This window comes from Zerene cesonia, chromosome 13, assembly GCF_012273895.1.
Source record: "Zerene cesonia ecotype Mississippi chromosome 13, Zerene_cesonia_1.1, whole genome shotgun sequence".
Taxonomy (NCBI): Eukaryota; Metazoa; Arthropoda; class Insecta; order Lepidoptera; family Pieridae; genus Zerene; species Zerene cesonia.
This window is the reverse complement of record NC_052114.1, coordinates 1,749,978-1,773,077: the sequence shown is the minus strand read 5'-3', so window position 1 is coordinate 1,773,077 and position 23,100 is coordinate 1,749,978. Positions and strand designations below refer to the sequence as shown.

The 23,100-nt window shown below is 31.6% G+C and overlaps 1 protein-coding gene across 1 annotated transcript in view; it reads left to right on the top strand.

Moving 5' to 3' along the window:
- The first annotated feature begins 8,323 nt into the window (after positions 1 to 8,323).
- Positions 8,324 to 23,100, top strand: part of LOC119831032 (sialin) — a 29,572-nt gene continuing 14,795 nt past the window's right edge. Inside the window, exon 1 of the mRNA XM_038354253.1 lies at positions 8,324 to 8,491. Within this exon, the coding sequence (XP_038210181.1) occupies positions 8,421 to 8,491 (71 nt within the window). The 5' untranslated portion in view covers positions 8,324 to 8,420. The remainder of the gene's footprint in view (positions 8,492 to 23,100) is intronic.

Genomic DNA, 23,100 nt, shown 5'->3' with positions numbered 1-23,100 from the left:
AAAAAAAAAAAAAAAAAAAAAAAAAAACCCCTTAAACAATCGTTACCAAGCCTAAAATACATATGTAGGTAGGACTGTCTAAATTGATTGCATTATACATATACATAATAAAATTAGGTAAGAACATAAGTTCAATAATAACTGCATATAATATTTGATGACAACCCTAGAGTTTACATGTGACACACGTCCCTTTTCGTTACATCTCGATTGTCCTGTGTGTGTAAATAAGTGTGTAGTATAGAAATCTACGTAATTTCATAAGATCTATATAAACGTTCTGGGAACAAGCGAACATGTTATCGCAAGAATTTACAACGATTCCCTACATTAATATAGAAATAATAGCGAAATTTAAATATTAATATTAAGCAGTCCCTCTCATGCACAAAAAATACAGCAATAAAGTATACATAAGCAAGTTTGTTTACATTTTTGTGTATGATATAACACGTCTTTTTGTAAATAGACCATCTCAACTTCGCCCGTACAAAAGCGATTGAAAAATCTTGCGTAGATACATAAAATACACCGTTAAAAATAAGTGCGTAAGTACACGAGCTTGTAATAATATAACGTATTAAAAATACGTGAAAGCTTTGCGAATGTTATCAAATAGTAAAACCGTTATCAGCGGCCGACACGCGCTCGCAAAATCTTTCAATAACACATAATATAGAACATCATGTTTTGGTCGTAAAAATACACCACATGTTTCAGAGAACACATTTTTAAAATAGCTCTTTATGTTAGGTTTATTATTTAAAGAAAACCCTGAATGCATAATATATTACGATACTATCTTCGCGTTCTGGTATAGTAAAACTACGATAAAAATAACATTGCAACTTAATTTAGCATCTAACCCTATCTAGTCTGATGTTTCAGCATAATAAAAAAGAAACAAATTATTACAAACACTATACCACTTATCTTTACCATATCTTTTGACTTACTTGGAAATAGAGAAGGCAATTATAGATTATATGAAATAGTGTATTAGCAGACTTGGCATAGGTATTTCAGATTCGGTCCAAGCTTCAAATTATGGTCGGTATCATGGCGCAACTGAAACTAAAAGACAAATATTTGGATAAACTGCATTTTGAACTTATGGAAAATAGCACACTATTCTGAATACTGTGCGCTAGTTGCCACGTTGCAGTCCTGCAAGGAAGCATATCTATCGCTCGACACACCTACGGATTTGTTGGTAGCCTACGCAGAGTCTTCAAAAAGCCTGGGAATACGAGCGTGATGTTATGACGTATCTTGTACTAGCTACCCTTTCGATGCAGTATTATTCTAGTTTAAATCCCACTACCCGTAATGGGAAGACTGTAAATACTCATCACTTATATCTCCTTCACTTCCTTTGTACGAGTAAGTGCAGCGCCGTTGAAGCGATATTTATAACGTGGCTTTGAGAGTTTGGATTAGTTTTCCTTTTAGATTCTTCTTGACTTTGTTTATCTATTTATATGAGAGTATGTGAAGTAGTTATAAAAATGTGTCGTGCAAATGGAAAACAAAGATGTACCTTCAATGTTGTTTCGAAACTTAACCTTCTTTTCGAGGCGTCAATTCCTAACATCTAATCAGTTGAACTGTATGATAGATTTTGATATACAGAGACTTGGAAAACTGAATAAAATAAATCCTATCGACATATCTGTGAATTAAAATCATAGTCGATTACGTACCTTCCCTTACTTTAATATACAAAGTATCGATTATTTATGGCCGGTTATAGTGATTCTGTTGATAAATGTACTTTAATAGTCACATGTCACGTTATATCCATCAACCAATCAGGGTGGAAGGAATTCCAAGCGAAAGCTGCGTAGAAAAGATAAACACTTTTCTTTTGGACTTGAGCTTTGTTCGCTTACGTAGAAAATATAGGACAATATTGTGTGACCTCTTTGGTATTAGGCTAACATGTGTTGTAATTTACACAACTGAATGCACGAGTAAATATTTCTGCAACGGAACTGAAAAGCCTTCCCTATAATGGCATTCATAAACAAAATATTCCTAGGTGTTTTAGTAATATTATACTATATTTTTAAGCATATTCAGGCACAAAGATTTGACTTATGTAAAAAGGTCGGACAAAGGAGCAAACATATAGGTTGCAAAGCTGCTGGCAGTTGCATCTGCTGCATATTATACCACTGCTGTACCTAATGCCAAGTTTTAATATTCGGGGTTTAGATATAAAATTTAAGTTTACGAAGAGAAGCGACTTTCATCTCACGACTTGATATAAACAAGTAAACAATAAGACGATTTAAATTTCCCTAAATATGTTCTGTTTGAATTATTAATAATAGCTGCAAAATACAGAAATATTTAAAAATTATATAAGATATTTAAAAATATAGAAATATTTAAATATTTAAAAAATATTCGAAAAACATACGGGCGCAGTGTAGGAAAGTTCAGGGATTAAATTCCCTTCGATCTTCCGCCGATCCAATAACTTACATGAAATCTCTGAAATATTTCAAATATAATCTACATGCGTCATATCAATTTGAACGTTGCAGAGAACTCAGTGAACAAAGCAATAACTATGAGCCCACTCGAAATATTCTGCCATTCTGAATCCCATAAGCCGCTTTTGCTTAATATAGAACTGAATACGATTCCACTTATCCAAATGGTGCATGGTATTTATAAAATTGCATATCCCTTGACGTAAATATCCTAAATCCTAATGTAATACTCATAAGAATCAATAGAAACTTTTTGCAGTCAATTTATGCTTTGTTTTGATGCTTTTTGATGTATACAGTTCAATTACGTATGCACTAATTTTGATATAGAGATTTGGGGAGCGACAAGGGTAAAAGTGCGATAGAAAATGCAAGATAGTTGGTAGCCGGTATTATCGTATTATGATTTTTGGGTCTGTTCAGAGGTTAGGCGGCTACTTGTACTGGGTTGAAACATCTTTCTATGGGTTCCTTTGAACACGCGGGCGAAGCCATAGGCGGAAAGCTAGTGGACTTATACATTCAAGTATGCAGATAGCATAAATAAAAAGCAACAGGTGTTCATGTCAAAAATTATTGAGAAAACGTTTTATTACGAAGATGATTTACGCGTAATAAATAAAACCAAATAAAAACATACCTTAACTTTTTACAGCAATGTTACATAATCATTGACTTGAAATGAAATACGTGACTCCGCATTAATGAATATTTGGGTGTGATACAGTCTTCATAAAGATCGTAAATGTATCAATGACTAACTGGAACCCGTGGTGTCACGCGCGTGGCATACGGGTATTACGTGTCTGGATAAAAAGTAGCCTATGTGCCATTTATTTGTACCAAATTTCATATGTACGGTCGAGAGCCTTGTAAACATGCATCTATACATTTCTGCAAACTATGCATTTAAAATAATATTAGAAGAATATGTTTTTTTTTTTTTTATTTTGTCGCAGTCGGCAATGGGGCTGGTAGGTCGTCTAATGGTAAGCGCTACCACCGCCCATGAACATTTGGAGAGGCGTAATAATGAAGACCTTACACCTCTACAAATGATTTGCCGACTTTAAATTGAAAGAATTGATAAGAGAAATAAAGGATAAAGGATTGGGAAGGGTAAGGAAAGGATATGGGCCTCCGGCTCCCCCACTCACCGTACTAAACACAATATTATGTTTTTTTTCTTTTAATACGCCTGATTTAAAGTTTTTCAAAAGTATTTTGTACATTTTATTTCATGAAAATTTTTCTAAACGCCTATACAAATAAAATAGCAATTACGTATGGGAGAGTAAAAGAACTTTGTATACATGTAAACGAAAATTTTCTTCATATCCATTTATTACTAAAATGATCTGAATATCTTCGTTTTCATATTATTTAAAAAGCTCTAGGATAAGGGTAAGATATTTATTTGTAAATTTAATTTCTTAGAAGATCTCAAAGGATTGTTCATGTAGGTAGCTAAATCTTTCATAAAAATGCTCATAAAATCAATTTATATTGATCACTTAATTCTGTAATCCACTTATACTATTATTGAATGAAATATAAATTAAAGTATGTTCAATGAGATTTAATTATAAGAAAAATGGTCTAAAAAAGATTTAAATCATTATCATTAGGTATATGCTGACTTTTAGTCCTTAAAAATCATGTTTAACTTATCCTGGTGTTTATAACAAATTAAAAAATTATGCAGTTAATTTATGAAACAAAATTCTTCAAATTTAAGGTATTCTAAGATATTCTTACTTGTGTGTATCTTGTATAATATATAGAATACCTGCCTTAAATGTAACCACGAATTCATAAGATACTTTCATATGTGCTCTCGAGCATAATACATATATTTACCAACTTTATGAGATCGCAATTTTCGCGATATTTCATAATAATTATTTGATACTCGACTTCATAGAAAATCACTTTATCATCTGTCAACAAGAGATTTTATTACCATACGTTATAAATTTATATATGTGCCAAATATATATAACAATTTTTCATATACTGAAACTTTCCGTATCTTACGTACATTTACATCCGTCTGTAGCTTAAAGTCTAAGCCTACGTTCTAGACCTACTCCTAACTACATTGTGGGTTTTTGAAAATATATCTATCCGAGAGCCTTCTATAGCATTATCTTATATATAAAATTCTCGTGTCACAATGTTAGTCTCTATACTCCTCCGAAACGGCTCTACCGATTCCTCTGAAATTTGGTAAGCATATTGGGAAGGTCTGAGAATCGGCTAACATCTATTTTTCATACCACTAAACGATAAGAGTAAGGCAGAACAGCGTTTGCCGGGTGTAGCTAGTTGAATATAATATGAAAGATGAAAATCCATGAAATTCAGGACAGTTCTTTCGCATCAACACAACACAAACAAATGTACAGTAAACACATTCAAATTGAAGTTTGAAATTTTTTTGCAGTTTTGTAGATTCGAAGTTCGAAATGGAATGCTTTCGAAATTCACTTTTGTTTTACATATGCAAAGTTATGTTACGTTACTCAAGTATAATGTAATCAAATTCAAACGACACGCCTTTGTCGAGTAAGGGAGAAATTAGAGATAAATACGAGACAATTTCTAATTTAATATATTATTCCACATTTCAGTATGGACTTTTACGTAAAAAAAAATTATGTATGTGTGAGAGATAAGCAAACATACATCCGTCTTGTCTCAAAAACTTTCATAATTACAACATTATTATAGGATATACTCGATGAAATATTTTATGATCATTATCTTTTTAATCGATTTTCGTTGAGGAGTTTTTGCATTCTTCTTTTTATGTCACCGTCGGTAATGAAGCTGGTAGGTCGCGTGATGGTAAGCTTTACCACCGCCAATAAACATTTGGAGAGGTAAAGTCGAATACATACAATACGCCTCCACTAATGGATTGCCGGCTTCTAATTGGAAGGGGATAAAGAAAGGATTAGGAAAGAAGAGGAATAAAGGAAAAGACTGGGATGGGTAAGGAAAAGGATATGGCTCTCCGGGACTTCCACAAGCAAAATATTCTCTCATTCTCTCTGTGAACTACCGAAACATTTAACTTACTGGCCACTAGATCATTCTTACTAGCCATTTTTATTAGGCTTCCTACTTTCGTAGTTTTAGTACTGATATAATAGGATGAACTGTTGAATTTACTTTTGGTAACTATATAGCATTAAACAACAAATGCCGCCTAATAAAATTATTTTCCACTATTTTCTTTTTATCTGAATAATTACATTCGTCTGGTCTCGAAACACCTTTTGGATTGAAGCTCGAGGCTGTAACCCAGTATCACTGCTCGAACACAACTGCAAATATAGAATTTGATTACTAAAAGTCAATATAAAGCAGCAGGTATAGATATTATATTTATAAATAACTGTGTAAACTTCTTATGTGTCTCATCTTAATGTAGTCCTTTAATACTTCGACTAAGAACCAAATTGACTTGGATCATATCAAATTGTTTTACACAAAAGAAATGATTATGTCACTTCTTAAACGTCAAAAACGCAAAAGTGAAAAGCGCGCCTTTTTTTTTAGTTTTTTACAATGAGACGAAAACAAACACTGAAAATGTTCTGTTGAAAAAATAATATTTTTTATTATTAAACATTAGATAAAAAAGTGAGATGTTAAAGGGACGACAGTATCATTACAGCTACACACAACTGAATACTGAAACCGGGTGAGTATTTATGTTTTACTTAGAAACAGCTGTTTTCATTGATAGTTGTTATTTATCAGAAAAGAAGTACATAAAATATGTACGTTTTCTCTATTTTAATTTACTAAACCCTAACATTGTAAAGCCATGATCAACCATTCAATAGTCTGGATGTAATTTCATATTCATCATTCGTTAAACTAGGTAAAAATTGTAAAACCTTAAATTTTAAACTTGTTTATAGTGAATTAGATGTCAAATAAGATCCCGTAATAAGAAGTTTTTATTATTCTAAATTGATGAAATTATGACTTACGTTGTGGCCTCTTGGTGGAACTGCATTTTACAGTTTTAGAATCTAATATCTATTAAATTATTTCAAATTATTCAACACATCTATAATATTCTTATGGATTCAATGGCTTTTAAACAATTCACTGAGGTTTTTAAATATACTAGCAGTCCAACCAACCCAATGTATATGTAAAGTGAAGGTCCAGTAGTTCCTAAGATTAGCGCATACTAACAACCAAATTTAGCATTTCATTTTTAGAGTATTAATAAAATTAAAGCTTCAATTCAAAGTTTCTGTAACAGTTAAGTAGGTGTAGAGAAATATTTTACAAAATCTATTGCCCCTCATGATGCAATATAATAAGTTCAAATATAAGTCTGTCTGTTTGTTACACTTTAACATTTAAATCTATGAGCAATCTTGATAACATTTCTTATAGAAATAGAATACTTATAGGGAGTTCTACATAAAAAGGTAGGAAGTGGTCACACTAGTACACAAAAAAATGCTTTAAAACAATTGTTGTATGCAATTTCATTTTGTTAGCTAATAGCAATGAGTCAAACAACATGTTCAAATGAAACACACTACAGATTACAATTTCTATCTGTTCCATATACACTATTGTCACAATCTGTGACCTGCCAGCAGCATCACAAGATATTTGATTAAACTTATTTCAGTTGCGCAATAATAATGTTATACTTGTTTTCCTCTTTATAGTTTGTTAATTTGTAGTCTAGTTTCCTTTAGGATTATAATTTTGTTTTCTTTCCTAAAAAAATTATGCCCTAATTACTCCATATGTTGCATTTACACATTCATGCGAATAGCGAGTAAAGAACACGCAAATTTTATTATAATATTTGTTTTCTTACATATGACATTGTCTAAACTCATAATTTAGGTAGGCTGATTATTTAGGTATTAGAGTGAGTCTGACATAACCCAGGCCCTGTCCCCTAGAGCTCTAAGTATGCGTGAAAGCATTCTCATTAAAAAAAAAAATGTAATTGTTAATATTATACCTAAGACCCATAACGTCACTCCATTGCCAGTGGCGCCTACATCATTGATCCTACGGTAAAGACGTCATAAAATTCGAGTGGGCGCGAATGTATTCGCTCTCGAAAGTCTGTGGGAGTTTCGTGTTAACTGTAAAAGCAATATTGAACGGTTGTTTCGAATTTTCCTGATCATCAATCATTTGTATATTCGCGAATATATTATAGAATAGCTAGTTAAAATATTTTAAACGCGTAAGTTTGTAAGTTAGGATGTTTGTTACTCTTTCACGCGAAAGCTGTTTATCGTATCTGTATGAAATTTGGTTCAGAGATAGTTTAGTCTGATTTAACACAGGCTAGTGATTCCCGGGTGACGCCGCGGGTTACAGCTAGTGGATAATATATTTGAATCACAATTATTAACGATCGTTAGTAATTAGTGTTGAGGACTATTACCTATGCATTACCTATCTAATTATTATGCCTTAATTTTTTTGACCGACTACTTGATATTAAATTTTTATGTTTGGGCATCGATATGGAAGTTTTTGTGTTCGTCTCCGGTGGAGACTAACAAAGAATAGTACTATAAATTCTTGTTTCTAATATAGATAGTTAGATCACACTGATCTATTGCATGTTCCCTCATGATTAATAAAAAAATTATTTCATCAAATATACAGATACATACAAGACATTCAAATTTATCATTTAAGCTGACATTTCATCTCTCCTTCAGCACCTGTTAGATACGATCATTATAATATTTGGAAAGTTAACTGGCTATTTTGCGTCACGTATCGTAACAGCGGCGGGGTGGGCTGACTGCACATTCAGTCGACGAGAGGCGCGGGCGTCGAAAGTCTTGCCGGCCTCCATATAAAACCGTTTCAAATAAATAGTGAAATAGTGTGTTTTGTGTGACAATGAATGAAGAGAACGCAGTGTCGGATGATTTGAAACGGCAGGCGGCTATGTTTTATAATTCGACGGAGAGGTTTGTTTCCCTTTCATAAATGTTTGCATTTCGTTTAGAAATCGCATTGCGCTTGGTGCTTGAGGTACATAGCTTGAGGTTGACGCCCGAAGTTGTGAACATGTTTTGGAGCCGGATTAAATGCTTCAGCTAATATTCGATGTTTATAAACTGCAATTAAACAAATAATGTTTAGTTGTTAAAGTTATATTTAAATAGAAATGTTAGTATGAATTATAATTAAAAGTTACACAATTGTAACAGAGTCGCAATTCAAAATTATAATAATTATGTTTCACAGCCTAATGCACACATTAAAGATTTCACGGCAATTAGTTTTAATTATACAGCGTTGAAACGTCGCATAATCAAGATTGTGGGATTTACTTTTGCCCATAATTAGAAAGAAATAATACGTACATGTATATAGAGTGTTACTGTTCCTCGTGTGCCTGATTAAAAAACAAGGAAGTCCCAAGGTCGCCAACTCGTTATTCTACAATCTATCTTGAACTTACGAAGAAATATCACCTAAATTATTGTACACTTTGACTTATTACATTAGAAAGGTGATGGAGCTTCCCAATACGTTTTCAATAATAACTACTTCTGCATTCACATAGACCTTAGAAAAATATATTTTGCACATAAATACGCACTTAAAGTTTAATAATTAGTTTATGTAGTTATAGTTAAATCACGATTTAAGTGTTTAAATGTCAGCTATAATTCCTTTGTTTACAATTTATAACTTAGGGCTAATTTTTTGATCCTTAGTTCTATTTCTAAAGTGTAATTCCTCGATTTCTGACGTTTTAGAGGCGACATTTATATAATTTTATATTTTTTTTTATTGGACGGATAAATTTCAGTCAAGAGTAAAATATCGGCTCTAAAAAAATTAAAATATTCGTCTTAGAGAGAACCCACAAGAAGCCACATTTTCTATACGATTTGTATTGTGATTTTAACTATAAGTAATATGTTATGAATATGGATGGAAATTTTAGTCGCATAATTATTCTTTTTACGTGTTTACGTGTGTATACGTCAACAATCGCTATTCTTATGAGATGTTTCGATTTGATCAAGCCATAAGATGTAACTACTTATACGAACGAATTTGCGATTAATAACTTAATTGATGTATTGCTTGTTAAATTTTTTTTCTAAATTTTGATGTAAAGCAGACTACGGCTCGTAGAATATTTAATAATTGAGACTTTATCACAGCTCGGATTTAACTGTGAATTGTTTGAAAAAATTACAAATAGACATATAGAAAAAAAAGATAGACAGAAGACTCAGGCGAAGCCGGGGCAAGCAGCTGGTTATATATATAAAGATCTCGTAATCCACTAAAATGTCGAGGCGTTGCAATCCCCAGTTATTCGTCTAGCAATTGAAGATTATTCGACTCTTAGATACAACCTCCATAAAGCTTCCGCTGTAGCCTAAAGATCGGTTGAGTGGTCTTGTCAAGGTTTCATATTCAGTGTCCTATGCTAGGAATAGATTCTAGAATCTAGAGTTTAGACCGATCGTATATCTGCAAGTTACTAAATGTTGATATGAAAAATAATATGTATTTTACCATTTTTGCAACATTTTTCAATAAGTCGCCGCTCCTGTCGATATAGAATAGATAATGTTGTATATTTCCTTCTTAGATAATCGATAAATAAATATTGCAACACAAAAATAATTTTCAAATCAAACGTTCAAACAGTTAAACAAATTCTTTAGCTTAATCGAGGATCGACATAAAGCAATAAAATTATATAAAAGCCAAAGCAGAATAAAGTGTGAATATCCCATCACAGTGACGATGAAACCTTGAAAACTATACATATGAATATTAATTACATATTGTTATCTATACTATGTGGTTAACGAGGTTTCCGCGGAAAAACGAGAAAAAAATGTGCATCCTTTCATTATTTTGCTGTACTACTTACATACATAGTATATCAAGTACTAATTAATGAATGTTTAGTTCAGCATTCAATATCGAGACCTTTACCATATTAAGGCAATAGGCATATTATTTCTGTTAACAATAACTTTTCGTTTCTTGTCATTCAGTATGGAGACTTACCATATTTAGGCAATAGGTATAACATTTCTCTTAACAATAACTTTTCATTTTTATTCATTTTTCATTGAAAAGTTCTATCACGATAAATCTGTATTAAATTCACGTACTCGTCTGCTTTTAGTGTCAGCTCAGTCAATTGGCAACTTCCTTTATCCTGAACAAATTATAGTCAAATCAACTCGGCTCCAAGTTTTACGTTAATTATGCTTAATTAATACCGCAGATTTCTACTAGATAGTTTCTCTATTTTAATGTTATAATTTCCACTCATTTATGTTAATGTTATGTCTTAATATTCTTTAGAATTATTGCCTAAACCTTGAAGGTCTATCACAGCTGTGGTATCGAAAATCTTCCTTATCCCTCAGACTGATTATTATTTCACATGCTTATTAAGTCCTGTGATTACATAACAGTATTATGTCTATACATGTAGGGACAGAATTCAATCCCATTTCCGCATTGCTTTGTATAGTAACATATTCTTATACACAATCCCAAAGCAATTTGTTACGATGCCGTGGATGTTCAATTATTAAGTGCTCAATTATTGCACACAATTACTTTTCCATCGAGCCACTAATTGCTTTAGTGACCGTAGTAATCTCCTGGAAATGTTTCGGAGTTATCCGGCCTTTTGTTGTAATGGTGATAAATGTGCAATTACTCACAAATTTGTCAATTACCTACTTATATTGATGTGAAGGAATCTGGTTGCAGTTCAATGGATTTAAAGGCCCGAAACAGACTAAATATTGTTTATATTAAATTGATGCAAATTTAAAATAGGATAGTAGTCATAAATGTATATTCAGTATAATTTTATAATGGTAGTTTGTTGTTGTTGTAGGTGTCGATATTTTTAAATATCGCTATCTATCGGAGTTTATAAGCATGGGAGCATCCGGTCATTAACTTATATTTAAAATTGTACATTGTTAGTGGATATGTATTCACTTTAATTGAAGTAAGGTACTCAAAGACGTATTTTTGTAATAACAATGTAATTGAATAACAAGTCATTCATAAAGATACATATATATGAATGTAATTTCTGTGCCACTATTCATTATTGTATAATAATTATTAAAAAAAGTATTTTTATTACGACAGAAAGCAAAGAACACTTGATGTTAAGAGGACTTGTAATCTTATAGGTGTTACGGGTGCTTTGCTGGCCTTCAAGTGACATATACGCTCTTATCAAAATAAATATTGCTTTTATAGGATTTTTCAATACTCATAACCAGGGTAGTGAGTATTCTATTTTATAATAAATAAAAAATAGTACTAGGCGTAGTGAACATTGTAATTAAAACCCACGAAACGATTAAAAACGATACGCTCTGAGAATATCGCTCCGATGACAGAAGAATGGAAAAATAATCCTGTCTGGAACACACAAGAATGAATGTTTATCGTCAAATATCTCACCCATTCTCTGCTCTGAAATATAAATAACGCATCCCAATATTTCATACTCAGATGCAAGGACTTGACAAATAAATTAGAGCAAGATTTTCATTTTTCATACTTGATTGTGTGAAGAGCCATCTAACAGCTATCGTAAAAATTATAAATGGTTTTATCTTAAACCTATCTGATCCGTCTGTCATTTGTTATAAAAGCCTCAATTAATAACGTTGGCGATAATACTCGAAAAGCCAAACACAATATGTCCCGTATAAATTACGGCAGAGTTTTTATTGGTATAGGTACTTGATTTACGGATTGTGATTTGATACGGACTGATGAATATGAGTAAAACGGTTGCTATAAGATAAATGAATGAAGTAAATAATATAAAATGTTATGGCCCGTACTACAATGAGACCTTTTTTGTTAAATAAAAATAATTTCATCATTATATAATTCTGAGTTTTCAACAATAAAAGATAGTAATATCATAATAAATGTAAAATAGTTTCACTTCGCTAATAAAGACTATGGTAACCGATCAATGGCGAGTCGAGTCACAAACAGTGTAAGGTTCCGTACTGGAAAGTGAAACAATAGCCAATATGCAACTGCATATGCTTATGCAATAAAACACTTGACTCTAATTAAAATTGCCGCTATAGTATGAAAGTCATGAACTGTTTATGAAATCTGAAAACAGCACTAAGTATAGGTAATACGAATATTCCAACAAGCAAAGGAACGCGATGATTCCTATGAGTATGATATATTTTTGGCATTCCTTGTAATATGTACGAAAAAAGTGATAAGTTTGATTGAAACATGACACCAAAACTACAAGGTATTCCGAAAAATGGGTTTTCGTCTCCTTTTCGATTGCTAAATGTCATTTTTATTTATAATTAAAATGTCTTCTTATTAACAACTAGCTGCGCCCCGCGGTTTTACCCGCGTAATTCCGTATCCCGTAGGAATATTGGGATAAAAAGTTGCCTATATGTTATTCCAGTTGTCCAGCTGTCTACGTATCAAATTTCATTATAATCGGTTATACACATCCACGTTACACATCCTTACAAACTTTCGCATTTATAATATTATAGTAGGATGATCATTTATCTAAACTTTCAGTCAATAATTATCTATAATATAATCATTGTTTATTTACGGAGTAAGTACTTTGGAGTTGTTTTACCTGTCTAGAACAGATTATCAATTCTGTCTCGTTAATCACAATGAATGTCACTTGACATTCAGATCGGAAATTAGCTCGCATAAAATTGCGTTTCACATTAAAGAACAAGTAGGTCATTGTTATTGTAGCGTAGAATCCGTCACTTTACATATCAGATCCTATCCTGGTTCTTATATTTACAATTTACCTACTTACTAGAATCGAAGGGGAGTGACTAAACCATAGCATAAATTGAGGCTTTGATATAATGCAACATATTATTGATTTGACATTGAATTAAATATGTATTTTTTTAATTAATATAGACACGAAAGTTTGTAACAATGTGTGAACGTTTGTTTCTCTTTCACGCAAAAACGTCTTATCGGATTCGTATGTTATTCAGTGCAGAAATTGTAGTTTGGAATAGTAACTATTTGCTTATCTGTGGTCCGGATTAGCGCAAAGGCTTCCAGGATGGCAGCAAGTCAATGTTTTAGTTTCTTCATATTAAGCACTTTTAAAGGTTTTTGCATCATATGAATTTCAAGCGATACTCTCTCTGATACTTATACTAGAATATTTATCTTTTAATCCATTTCAACGGAAATTTCAATGACATAAAGAGTAGAAGTAATTGATGCTTCTTTTCTATCAACAATGTAGAAGGGTGCTGGTGGGGAACACAGGGAAATAGGCGTGTGTGGGAAAATAAAATGCACCAAAATTTTGTTTTACATTCAAATTACCTGTACATTTTTCATGATATTAATATGCGAGATAATCAGGCTATTGGTTAATTTAGATAAAGCTATTATTTTCTTAGCATTTATCATGCTGCACAGAGCGGCTTTTTCGATGAGTATGAAAATATAAATGTTTCTGTCAACTAGCAGTCCAAGCCGACTTCATCTGAAGTACTTTTTTACTCTTCATAAGTAGGTACCTCGTTTGTGCTTTAACTAGAAAAAATTATCAAATTGATTAATCTGTTCTCATATTTTACACATTTCGCGATTATTTTTTTTATAGATAACATACATTTTCATTTATTAATGTTTAGGACGAAGAATATTACCGAATATATTTCCGCTACATTATTATTACATTTAAGCAGAATGTATCATTATAATATATTATGAGGTTTAGATTTTAATAATTCATTAAGAGGGTCGCGTTAGATAATAACTAATAAATAACTTAAAAACGAAAAACAATAACATTTAAGCAGGTTGTGATAACTTTAGCAGCAGAGTATGATTCACATAAGGTAATGCCACAGTAAACTTCAAAGAGCAACTTTGATAATGGCCCAATGCTAACATTGCTTCTGAACAAACTTAATGAACTATGTTATCATTATGTTAATACCTGAGTAATGAAGATCCAAGAGTATGTGCGACTGAAATCGCTTTATGACGCTTATAAAATAACAGTTTTAAGATTAATCGCCTGGATATCGTAATAATGGCGTGTATGATATGCAGTCATGTTTGCTAGGAATTAAATAAATCGTAATTATTAGTAAATAGGTCAAGCTCAACCTGGTAGCGCCTTAATAGCAATAAGTTAACGCTTCAATGTAAATTTTATTTAATACTTATATCAAAGAACCACTCATTTATCGTTATTAAAATATTTCATGGACTCTTAAAATGGTAATGATGACAATTTCATTGCAACAAAACGTGCAGTGCTTACGTCAAATGTAAATAGTGCATAGATAAAACACTATATATACGACAATATGGTAGATACTTTGGTAGCAAATGTTGAGTTTCATAAAAATGTATTAAGAGAGATTCCTTGTTTTTGAATCGACTTAAAAAATGAGGAGGTTATTTTATTGTTATTAATTTGAATGTATTTTTGTGATTGTTATCTTATAACTTTTTATTGGGTGAAAGGATTTTTATGATTATTTTGTTACTCAAAAGCTGGTGCCTCTCATGTTGTCTCATTAAGATTTGGTCTATCTAAGTATGGCAATTTAAAAAATAAATTTTAACAAGATAAACTAATCCGTCTATAATAATAATACATTTTTAATATATTCGTTAAAGGTAAAGTCCTTGAAAACCTTATATTTATTAAATACTTAAATTAACTTACTTAGATTAAATAAATACTTACTAATACCTAATATAAAATAAAAATACATACCATAATTTAGCATAATATTATATAACTTAATATAGCAGCGATTAATGACTTCTATTATAATAGCTTCATGCAATTATAGTATTTATAATTAACATAATGAGTCATTTATCTTACACGTAATGTGTAATATTTCGAGTGTTTATTTTTAAATTTTAATTTATATTGTCATCAATAAAATTAATTCAAATAATTTAACACTTCGCTTACTTTTTTAATAATGATTTTGAAATATTATTCAAATCCTCAAAATAGAATCAATACCATAACTATAACAACGTAAGTCTGTGTTTCTGTTACCCTTGCACGCTTAAACCATAACTCGAAATTGGCTGAAATTTAAAAATGATTATTTGAAGAGTTTTTTTTATTACATATAAGTGAAAATAACTTTTTTATTATAACTATGCTTCATGCAATGAAAAAGTACACGAATTGTTTGGTACATATTATGAACTCACATTGTTTGTACATGTTAAGCACTTTAACATCAATTTACATATTGATATAAGCATTAACCGTGACTGTAGATTGTTAGATAAGATTGGTCGATTCAATACAATTAAATAACGACCTAAACCTACTGCTTGTCTTGTCCAGTTGGCAGTTGCCTAACTATAAATTAAATGTATTTCAATAATAATAATATACAATAGAAACAATATCGTAATCGAATTCGTATTGATCTCAAAAAGTACTGGTTTGAATTACCACATTACGAAAAAAAATGTTTTTGACATGGCGACGGCGTGGCTCTTCTTTTTCCAAATTCTTTTACCATTCATTACATTCTTATACCAAATCCAGTACTTAGCAGGCAGGTGGTGGTGACACGATAAGAGCAAAATAAATATTTTCACGTAGCCATTGATACAAGGGTTTATTATCAATGCACGCAGCGTTCTCTGTTTATGATTTTTCAAAAGGTCATGTCCAGAATCAATTTACCTAGCTATTAATACTCTATTACAAAGAGATGTGAGAATAATATATTCAAAGTGTCTTTTATGAATGGATCCATGTGTGTCATATTTTTTGCGTTGTTTCAAATACCGTGATTTTTGTAGGTTCCAATAGATCGTGTTGATATATAAACAGAACTAGTAGTACGTAGTACAGATTTGTCGAGATTGTATAATACAAAGAAAAGTGTACAATTTGAGTTTCCGCAAAAAAACCTCTATATATGATAGAAGTCCTATTGCGTATAAATAGCTATAAGTAAAGCAAATATTTCAAAATGAGAGATATATAGGTATTTACTACACAATGTGTAAGATAAATCGAGATATGTATTCAAAGATCCATATCATATCAATGTCACTTTAATGCAACTCCATCACGATGCAAGATTTTTTTATTATATACCCTTTTACAAAAATTAAATCGCATAATATACTTTAAAACAAGTACAAAATCCATAATTGTATCAATGACCAATCCTAATATGCGATCCACTACAATTACGATCAGATACGGCGCCATATTGTGACGTCATAGACATTAATTCTATTCTAAGTTAAGCATTAAAGTTCGTATTTATATTTGATGTAAGAGTCATAAAAAAGAAACTAAACATACAGACCACGTATATATAACTGTACCGTAAGCATCATAAAATAAAAAAAAACCGTATTGAAATGCGAAAAGGATTTCAAGTTAGTCGTATCATTCAAATGACATTTGACACAAAGATAATTAACGTTCCTACTTTGAATTGGATCGCATCATACTTGGATTTGACTCCAGAAACTATAAAAGTATCGCTATTTCGCACCCCTCTGTGATAAAGAAAGCCACATCAAATGTCATTTCTTGACCTAATTCCGGTTCTATTGTAGATGAGGCTTACCTACGAGTTATAGCGGGATTTGGGGATGAAGGATAAGTGGGAGGCTTTGTGAAATGAACTATTTCTGACCAGAATTATATAGGCTCACCCCTGGGCGTAACAAACAAAGAGTTAATTAACTAAAAGCTTAGATCATTAGCCGTTAACAACTGAAAGTTTTGGTCATTGATCGTGAAACGGACCACGAATTTTTGACACTGTATTGTGGAATTATTATAATGTAAATATATAATTAAACCAATTAAATAGAGCATAGATCATATAGAAATAATATACAATTATCAATTGCTGTTTAATTCCAGCTTATTCATTGTTACATGTTTTTAACTAAACACCAATGTGAGTTGTATGTAGAACGACACAAAAAAGACATCAACTTCCTAGGAAGTATTGAATAAAGCAAATATAAAAATCTACTACTATATAGTGTTATTTTGCAATTGAATGTTCGAATGTAATACTTAACCGTTATTAGTTATATTTTCATAACAAGGTCAACGTATTCAAAACAATATTATTTGCAACATCCATTGCTTAATATTTACACGGAAATTAAATTTAGAAGAACAAAGTTTATTTTTATTTTCGATTACAATTAAAGAATGGTTCCGTGACCCCATCATTGAGCCAAGGAATGCAGACATGGCAAAAGGTTAGGTACATATAATAGGTATATGGTGAAAACCCGATGGTCTATTACGTTATCCCAATTTCCATTCCCTGGAATTGCTCTCGCTGCTATAAACTGAAACACATTCACGGTTTCACCATGAAATTATCTATGATCGTCTCATATTATATGAAAATAGCGTTACGTTTTTGCATTTTCTATAAATTATATGTGTATAATATATATCTTTGTCATAACTCAATTTTATTATTTAAGTTCTTAAATTTTACAATATTAATTAGTCAATCGACAATTAAAAGATGGATTATTAAGAATTGTTTTATGCAATGTTTCTTGTTGTTGTTTAATGATAGGTTATTTTAAAATTATTCAAATGTTTAACTTCCCTATTGTTATTTATTTTTTATTCGTATGCACTTAAATTCGTAACACTTTAATGGCTTAACTCATACATCGTAATATCTTTAGGTTTTTTACGTACGTCATTTATTCCATTCGAAGGAAATATTGATATAAGTCTTATTCTATGAAATTTTTACCCCAAATGAATCAGGATTGCAACATCTTTAAAATAAGTAATTGGGTCACAACCTAATTAGGTCGGTTGACATCATCGACACGAATGTTTGGCCCAATAAATGTCCCACGGGGGATTTTCTTAACGACATCTTGGTTACGACCCAACCACTCGATTTACAAGTCCCAGCCGTGTTCAAACGTAGGATTGCGGTTGGTAAATCGAAGTTTCCCCTCGCAGACCTTTATCATTGTAGATTATATTGGCTAAAAAATTGGTTATCATACTTCTATCATATCACCGTATTATAAGCGAGATAATGCAATTTTGTTTGAGTGCCGTTGAGTTCTCATTGTAGGCGCACATTCTGGAGGCTCGGTGTTTATTAAGACCGCTTTTATATTTGCGTTCTTTGTGAATAATAATAAAATTGGATTTTCCTTAACAAGTTTGTCTTTAGAAGTTACAACCTTATAAAGATAAAATTTTGATCGATCGAGGCAGGTAATATATTTAAATTCGATATTATTTACAAAAAAGATTCTATTATTCAAACAATTCCATTTATTTGAATACATACTTTAGGTACATATAATTTTAATACAATTGCAAGCGGGCGACTAAATAAGATGAAAACTACTTTAGAAAGAATACCTTAACACACATTAATAAAAATATTTTAACATACACACAACGGATCATAATACAGGACAACAGTAAAAAGCAATAAATAATAAAAATAATAACTAGGCATAATTTATATGTGTGGCTGCGTGTGCCAAAAAAGGGATGCCACTTAAGAACCCTAAAGCATAATGCCTCAGCTCTGACTTTCAATAAATGTCATTCTTTATATATATATATATATATATCTTTATCTTTACTATTCTACACAACAACTACAGTAAACACATTGATCTTACGTAAAATTTTTGTCAAAATATTCATCACGTACTGATGTAACGATCGTTGGTAGGTAAATACATAACATAATACTTGTCATTTTTCGAAATAACCTTGTTTACTGAAACGTGAATGAAGTCAATTATATTAAAGTATATAGTATATACCTATGTCGCAACTGAATAAGCGACTATATGTTAACTAGTGTGTTTATAAATAACAGAAAATAAACCTATTTCAATTTGTAGATAGATTAATTTGGACTCTTAACTTCTAAATAAGTTTTTCATAGCACGGAATAAACATCTGTCTGAAAATATATCGCTAAAAATAGCAAAGCTTATGAGTTCCGTACACCCACATACTAAAACGGAGATAATGGAATCCTCTTACAAAGGCCAGAGGTTTCGTTCTCTCTTCATTCTTGCTCGTCTGTCCTAACTATCCTTTGAACGCGAAGAAATAGACACTTCCCTTAAAGATATAAGGGGCATTCATTAATGACGTAAGGTGTTTAGTTTACTTTCATAAAAATATAGTGAAATCTTCCAATCTGCTTTTAAACAAAGGTTGAGATTTTTTTCTGAATAAGTCCGTTATTTTCTATTAAAAATAAGATGGTAGAAAAATCTCTAAAATTTAATCAATCAATTAGCAAATCTAACGAGTAATGTCATCTCACATAAAACAGTAATGATTGGCTCATGTACGTTCCTAACTAAGGACGCCGTTATAACAAATTCTTATAAAAATACAAAAGAAATGATTATAATTACCAATCGTGGTACAGAACCCTCGGTATGAAAGGTCAATCCACGATTAGCCGGTTTATATCTAACGTACAATCTTCGTTCCGAAAGTCAATTGAATGATAGAATAATACAATTTTCAAAGGCGCTGTGAGTATCGTGACTTCTGTATTACGTGATCCACGTATGAGAATTTAAAATACCTGCTTGTACTTATTAGATATTCTTATAGTATGAGAAAGGGAAAACCCGATCACCTTGTACGTAAATTGTTTATAAAAAACAAAGAAATACATGTTGCAACTGATTTTACGGATTAACGGATCAAATGTTTTGCCTCGTATTCTTGTCAGATTTAGTCGATGAAAACTGCCTATTATATAATATAACAATCGATCTACCCCGGCTTCACCCGTGGTACGTTTTTTCTCTCCATAAGAACCCGTCTTTTTACAACAAAAACGTTAAAAACGAACGTCCTTAGTTCCTTAGAGCCGTTTTTAAGCTATAAGCTCAGCAAAATTGATAATTTTTTATTTACATAGGTAATATTACTAACATAATGTGGATAATAAAATTACGAGGTGCCAATGTGAGTTTTTATCTGATTATAAGAAGTCTCAAAGAGACATTCAGGGTTGCCGTAAATTATTCATTAAGCGGAATCTGAAGACAAATATTGAATAAAAGATACATCATTTTTTTCCTTCACAAATATTAGGCTATGCTAGACTATCATAACGACTTTCATCCGCAGGTAAGGGATAACTTCTTAATTAACTCCCTAGACATATTATATACTAGCGGTCCGCCCCGGCTTCGCCTTCCTCAATAAGTGGGCTATCTAACACTGAAGGAATTTTTCGGACCAGAACTTCCTGAGATGAGTGCGTTCAAACAAACTCTTCAGCTATATAATATTAGTATAGATATACATATTTATTGTGCTAAATAATAGCTCTTACATTTTCAATCTTAACTTCTATACTTATAACATAAAGCTGACGAGTTCGTATGGCTTGTATTTTATTTTTTATTCTATTGGTTGTTTGAACGCGCTAATTTAAAACTACTGGACCGATTTAAAAAATTCTCAGGCTAAATAATATGCACGGGCGACGCCGGGGCAGACCGCTAGTAAAAATAAAAAGTACGCTACGCGACGCTCAGTCGTATACAAGGACCAGGACGTTTCTATTTTGTTTGTCAATCAATCACGCAGAAGCAACTGAACAGATTTTGAAAACCGGTAGATACATGTTCGGGTGGTCAAATTTCAAATTTGTTAGAAAGTTGTGCTCTGAAAGCGGAACGCGCAGATAGTTTTTCGTTTGCAGTAATTTAATATATTCGGATGAATAATTTTATTACATTAAAATTATTATTATTCTATTGTAATTTCTTTTGTATGTAAAGTTTTGATCGTGTAGTAACTAGCTTTTAGATTACGACTTACTACACCGGTTCAATGTGGATAAAACTATAATGAAATTCAACTTAATAAAAATAAACATGTTACGTTCCTCCTAAATATTAACACCTACGCTCGGGTTGACCCGGAATAATAAAAACATATTGCTGAATTGAGTAGCTTTATGTTACTTACTAATTACTATTAGAATTATCACGATCGGATCAGCACTTTTAAAGATAACGTACATACAAACAAAATTAATGACTTAACCTCTTTGTAATCCTACTTCCTACTATCCTACTAATATTATAAATGCGAAAGTTTGTAAGGATGTGTGTGTGTTTGTTGTGATATAATTGACTCGTGTGTGTAAAAAATATGAATACTCGCGTAAAAACAAACTAAAGACCTTGCTTGATAGTAGGTTCATCATAGACTGCGGTAAAAAACTTAATTGTACTATTGGAAAACAGAAGTCGTTTTTATTTGTAATTGATGAATCGAATTAGAGCAGAACTGAACTGGTGTATAAATGTAACGTTAGGTTGATAGACCTGATCAATAATTAATGGGTAAATAAAATTGTCCAACTAATATTATGAATGCGAAAGTTTGAAAGGATGTGTGTGTGTTTGTTGCTCTTTCACGCAAACACTTCTGAAACGATTGCAATGAAAATTGGTACGTAGACAGCTGGACAACTGGACAACTGGAATAACATATAGGCAACTTTTTATCCCGATATTCTTATGGGATACGGACTTACGCGGGTGAAACCGCGGGGCGCAGCTAGTATATCATAATATGATCATAACAGCAAAAATTATGCATTTGTGTTGCAATCACACCGAGTTTGAGATATTTTGAACGAACGAACGTATAATAGAGCAAAAATCTTGTATTTCCTTTGCAAGTAGCTTTCAAGCTGTATTGTACATAATTTGAATTGAATATTTCTATATCCCGTCATTTTAAAAATGAACCTCATCGAGATGGGTCAAGAGAAGGACTACAACGATAAATTTTTCACCCATCCAATTTTTGATTCTACCTAGTACCATCCCGTCCGTCTCGTTTTAGCTTTTGGGTGCGAAACCCTAAAAAATCAATTTCCAATGTATTATTAATAGACCTACAATCATTTATAACATAATTATCAAAGCAACACACACATAGCGAGCGGTACAATAACTAATAGTTATGCAATATAGCCTACATGTAAATAAACTAGTATATGTATTCTCCAAGAACAACAGTACAACTTCCGACGGCCGCATTTGAACAAACTTATATCATAACTTCTGAAGAAACTCCCAATACATCCGAAGTTTGTTATAAATAGTATGGCAAGATAACAGTTGCAGTTATTCATATTAATCTGAAAATATGTCGTTTATATTCTCTTAGTCTGTTTATGGATCATTAAGCCGAAAATATCATCATATCATAATAACTCCCGATGTGGCTACCGAGAATTGAGTTGTTATTTTGGACAATGTAAACAGTCCAAAGTTTCCTACTAAAGACAATGATATCGCTTATTTGTTTGCACTAATACCAAATTAATTAGAGTTAACTGGAACACATATCCTGAACGAGTTTGTGGCCTAGTACCTGAATATCGTTTGATTTAAAAGTCCTTATTAGTCTTTTTCTTATTATCTTATCAAGAATACTTCTGAAGTTAATGCCTATGAGTGATAATGTAGGTGG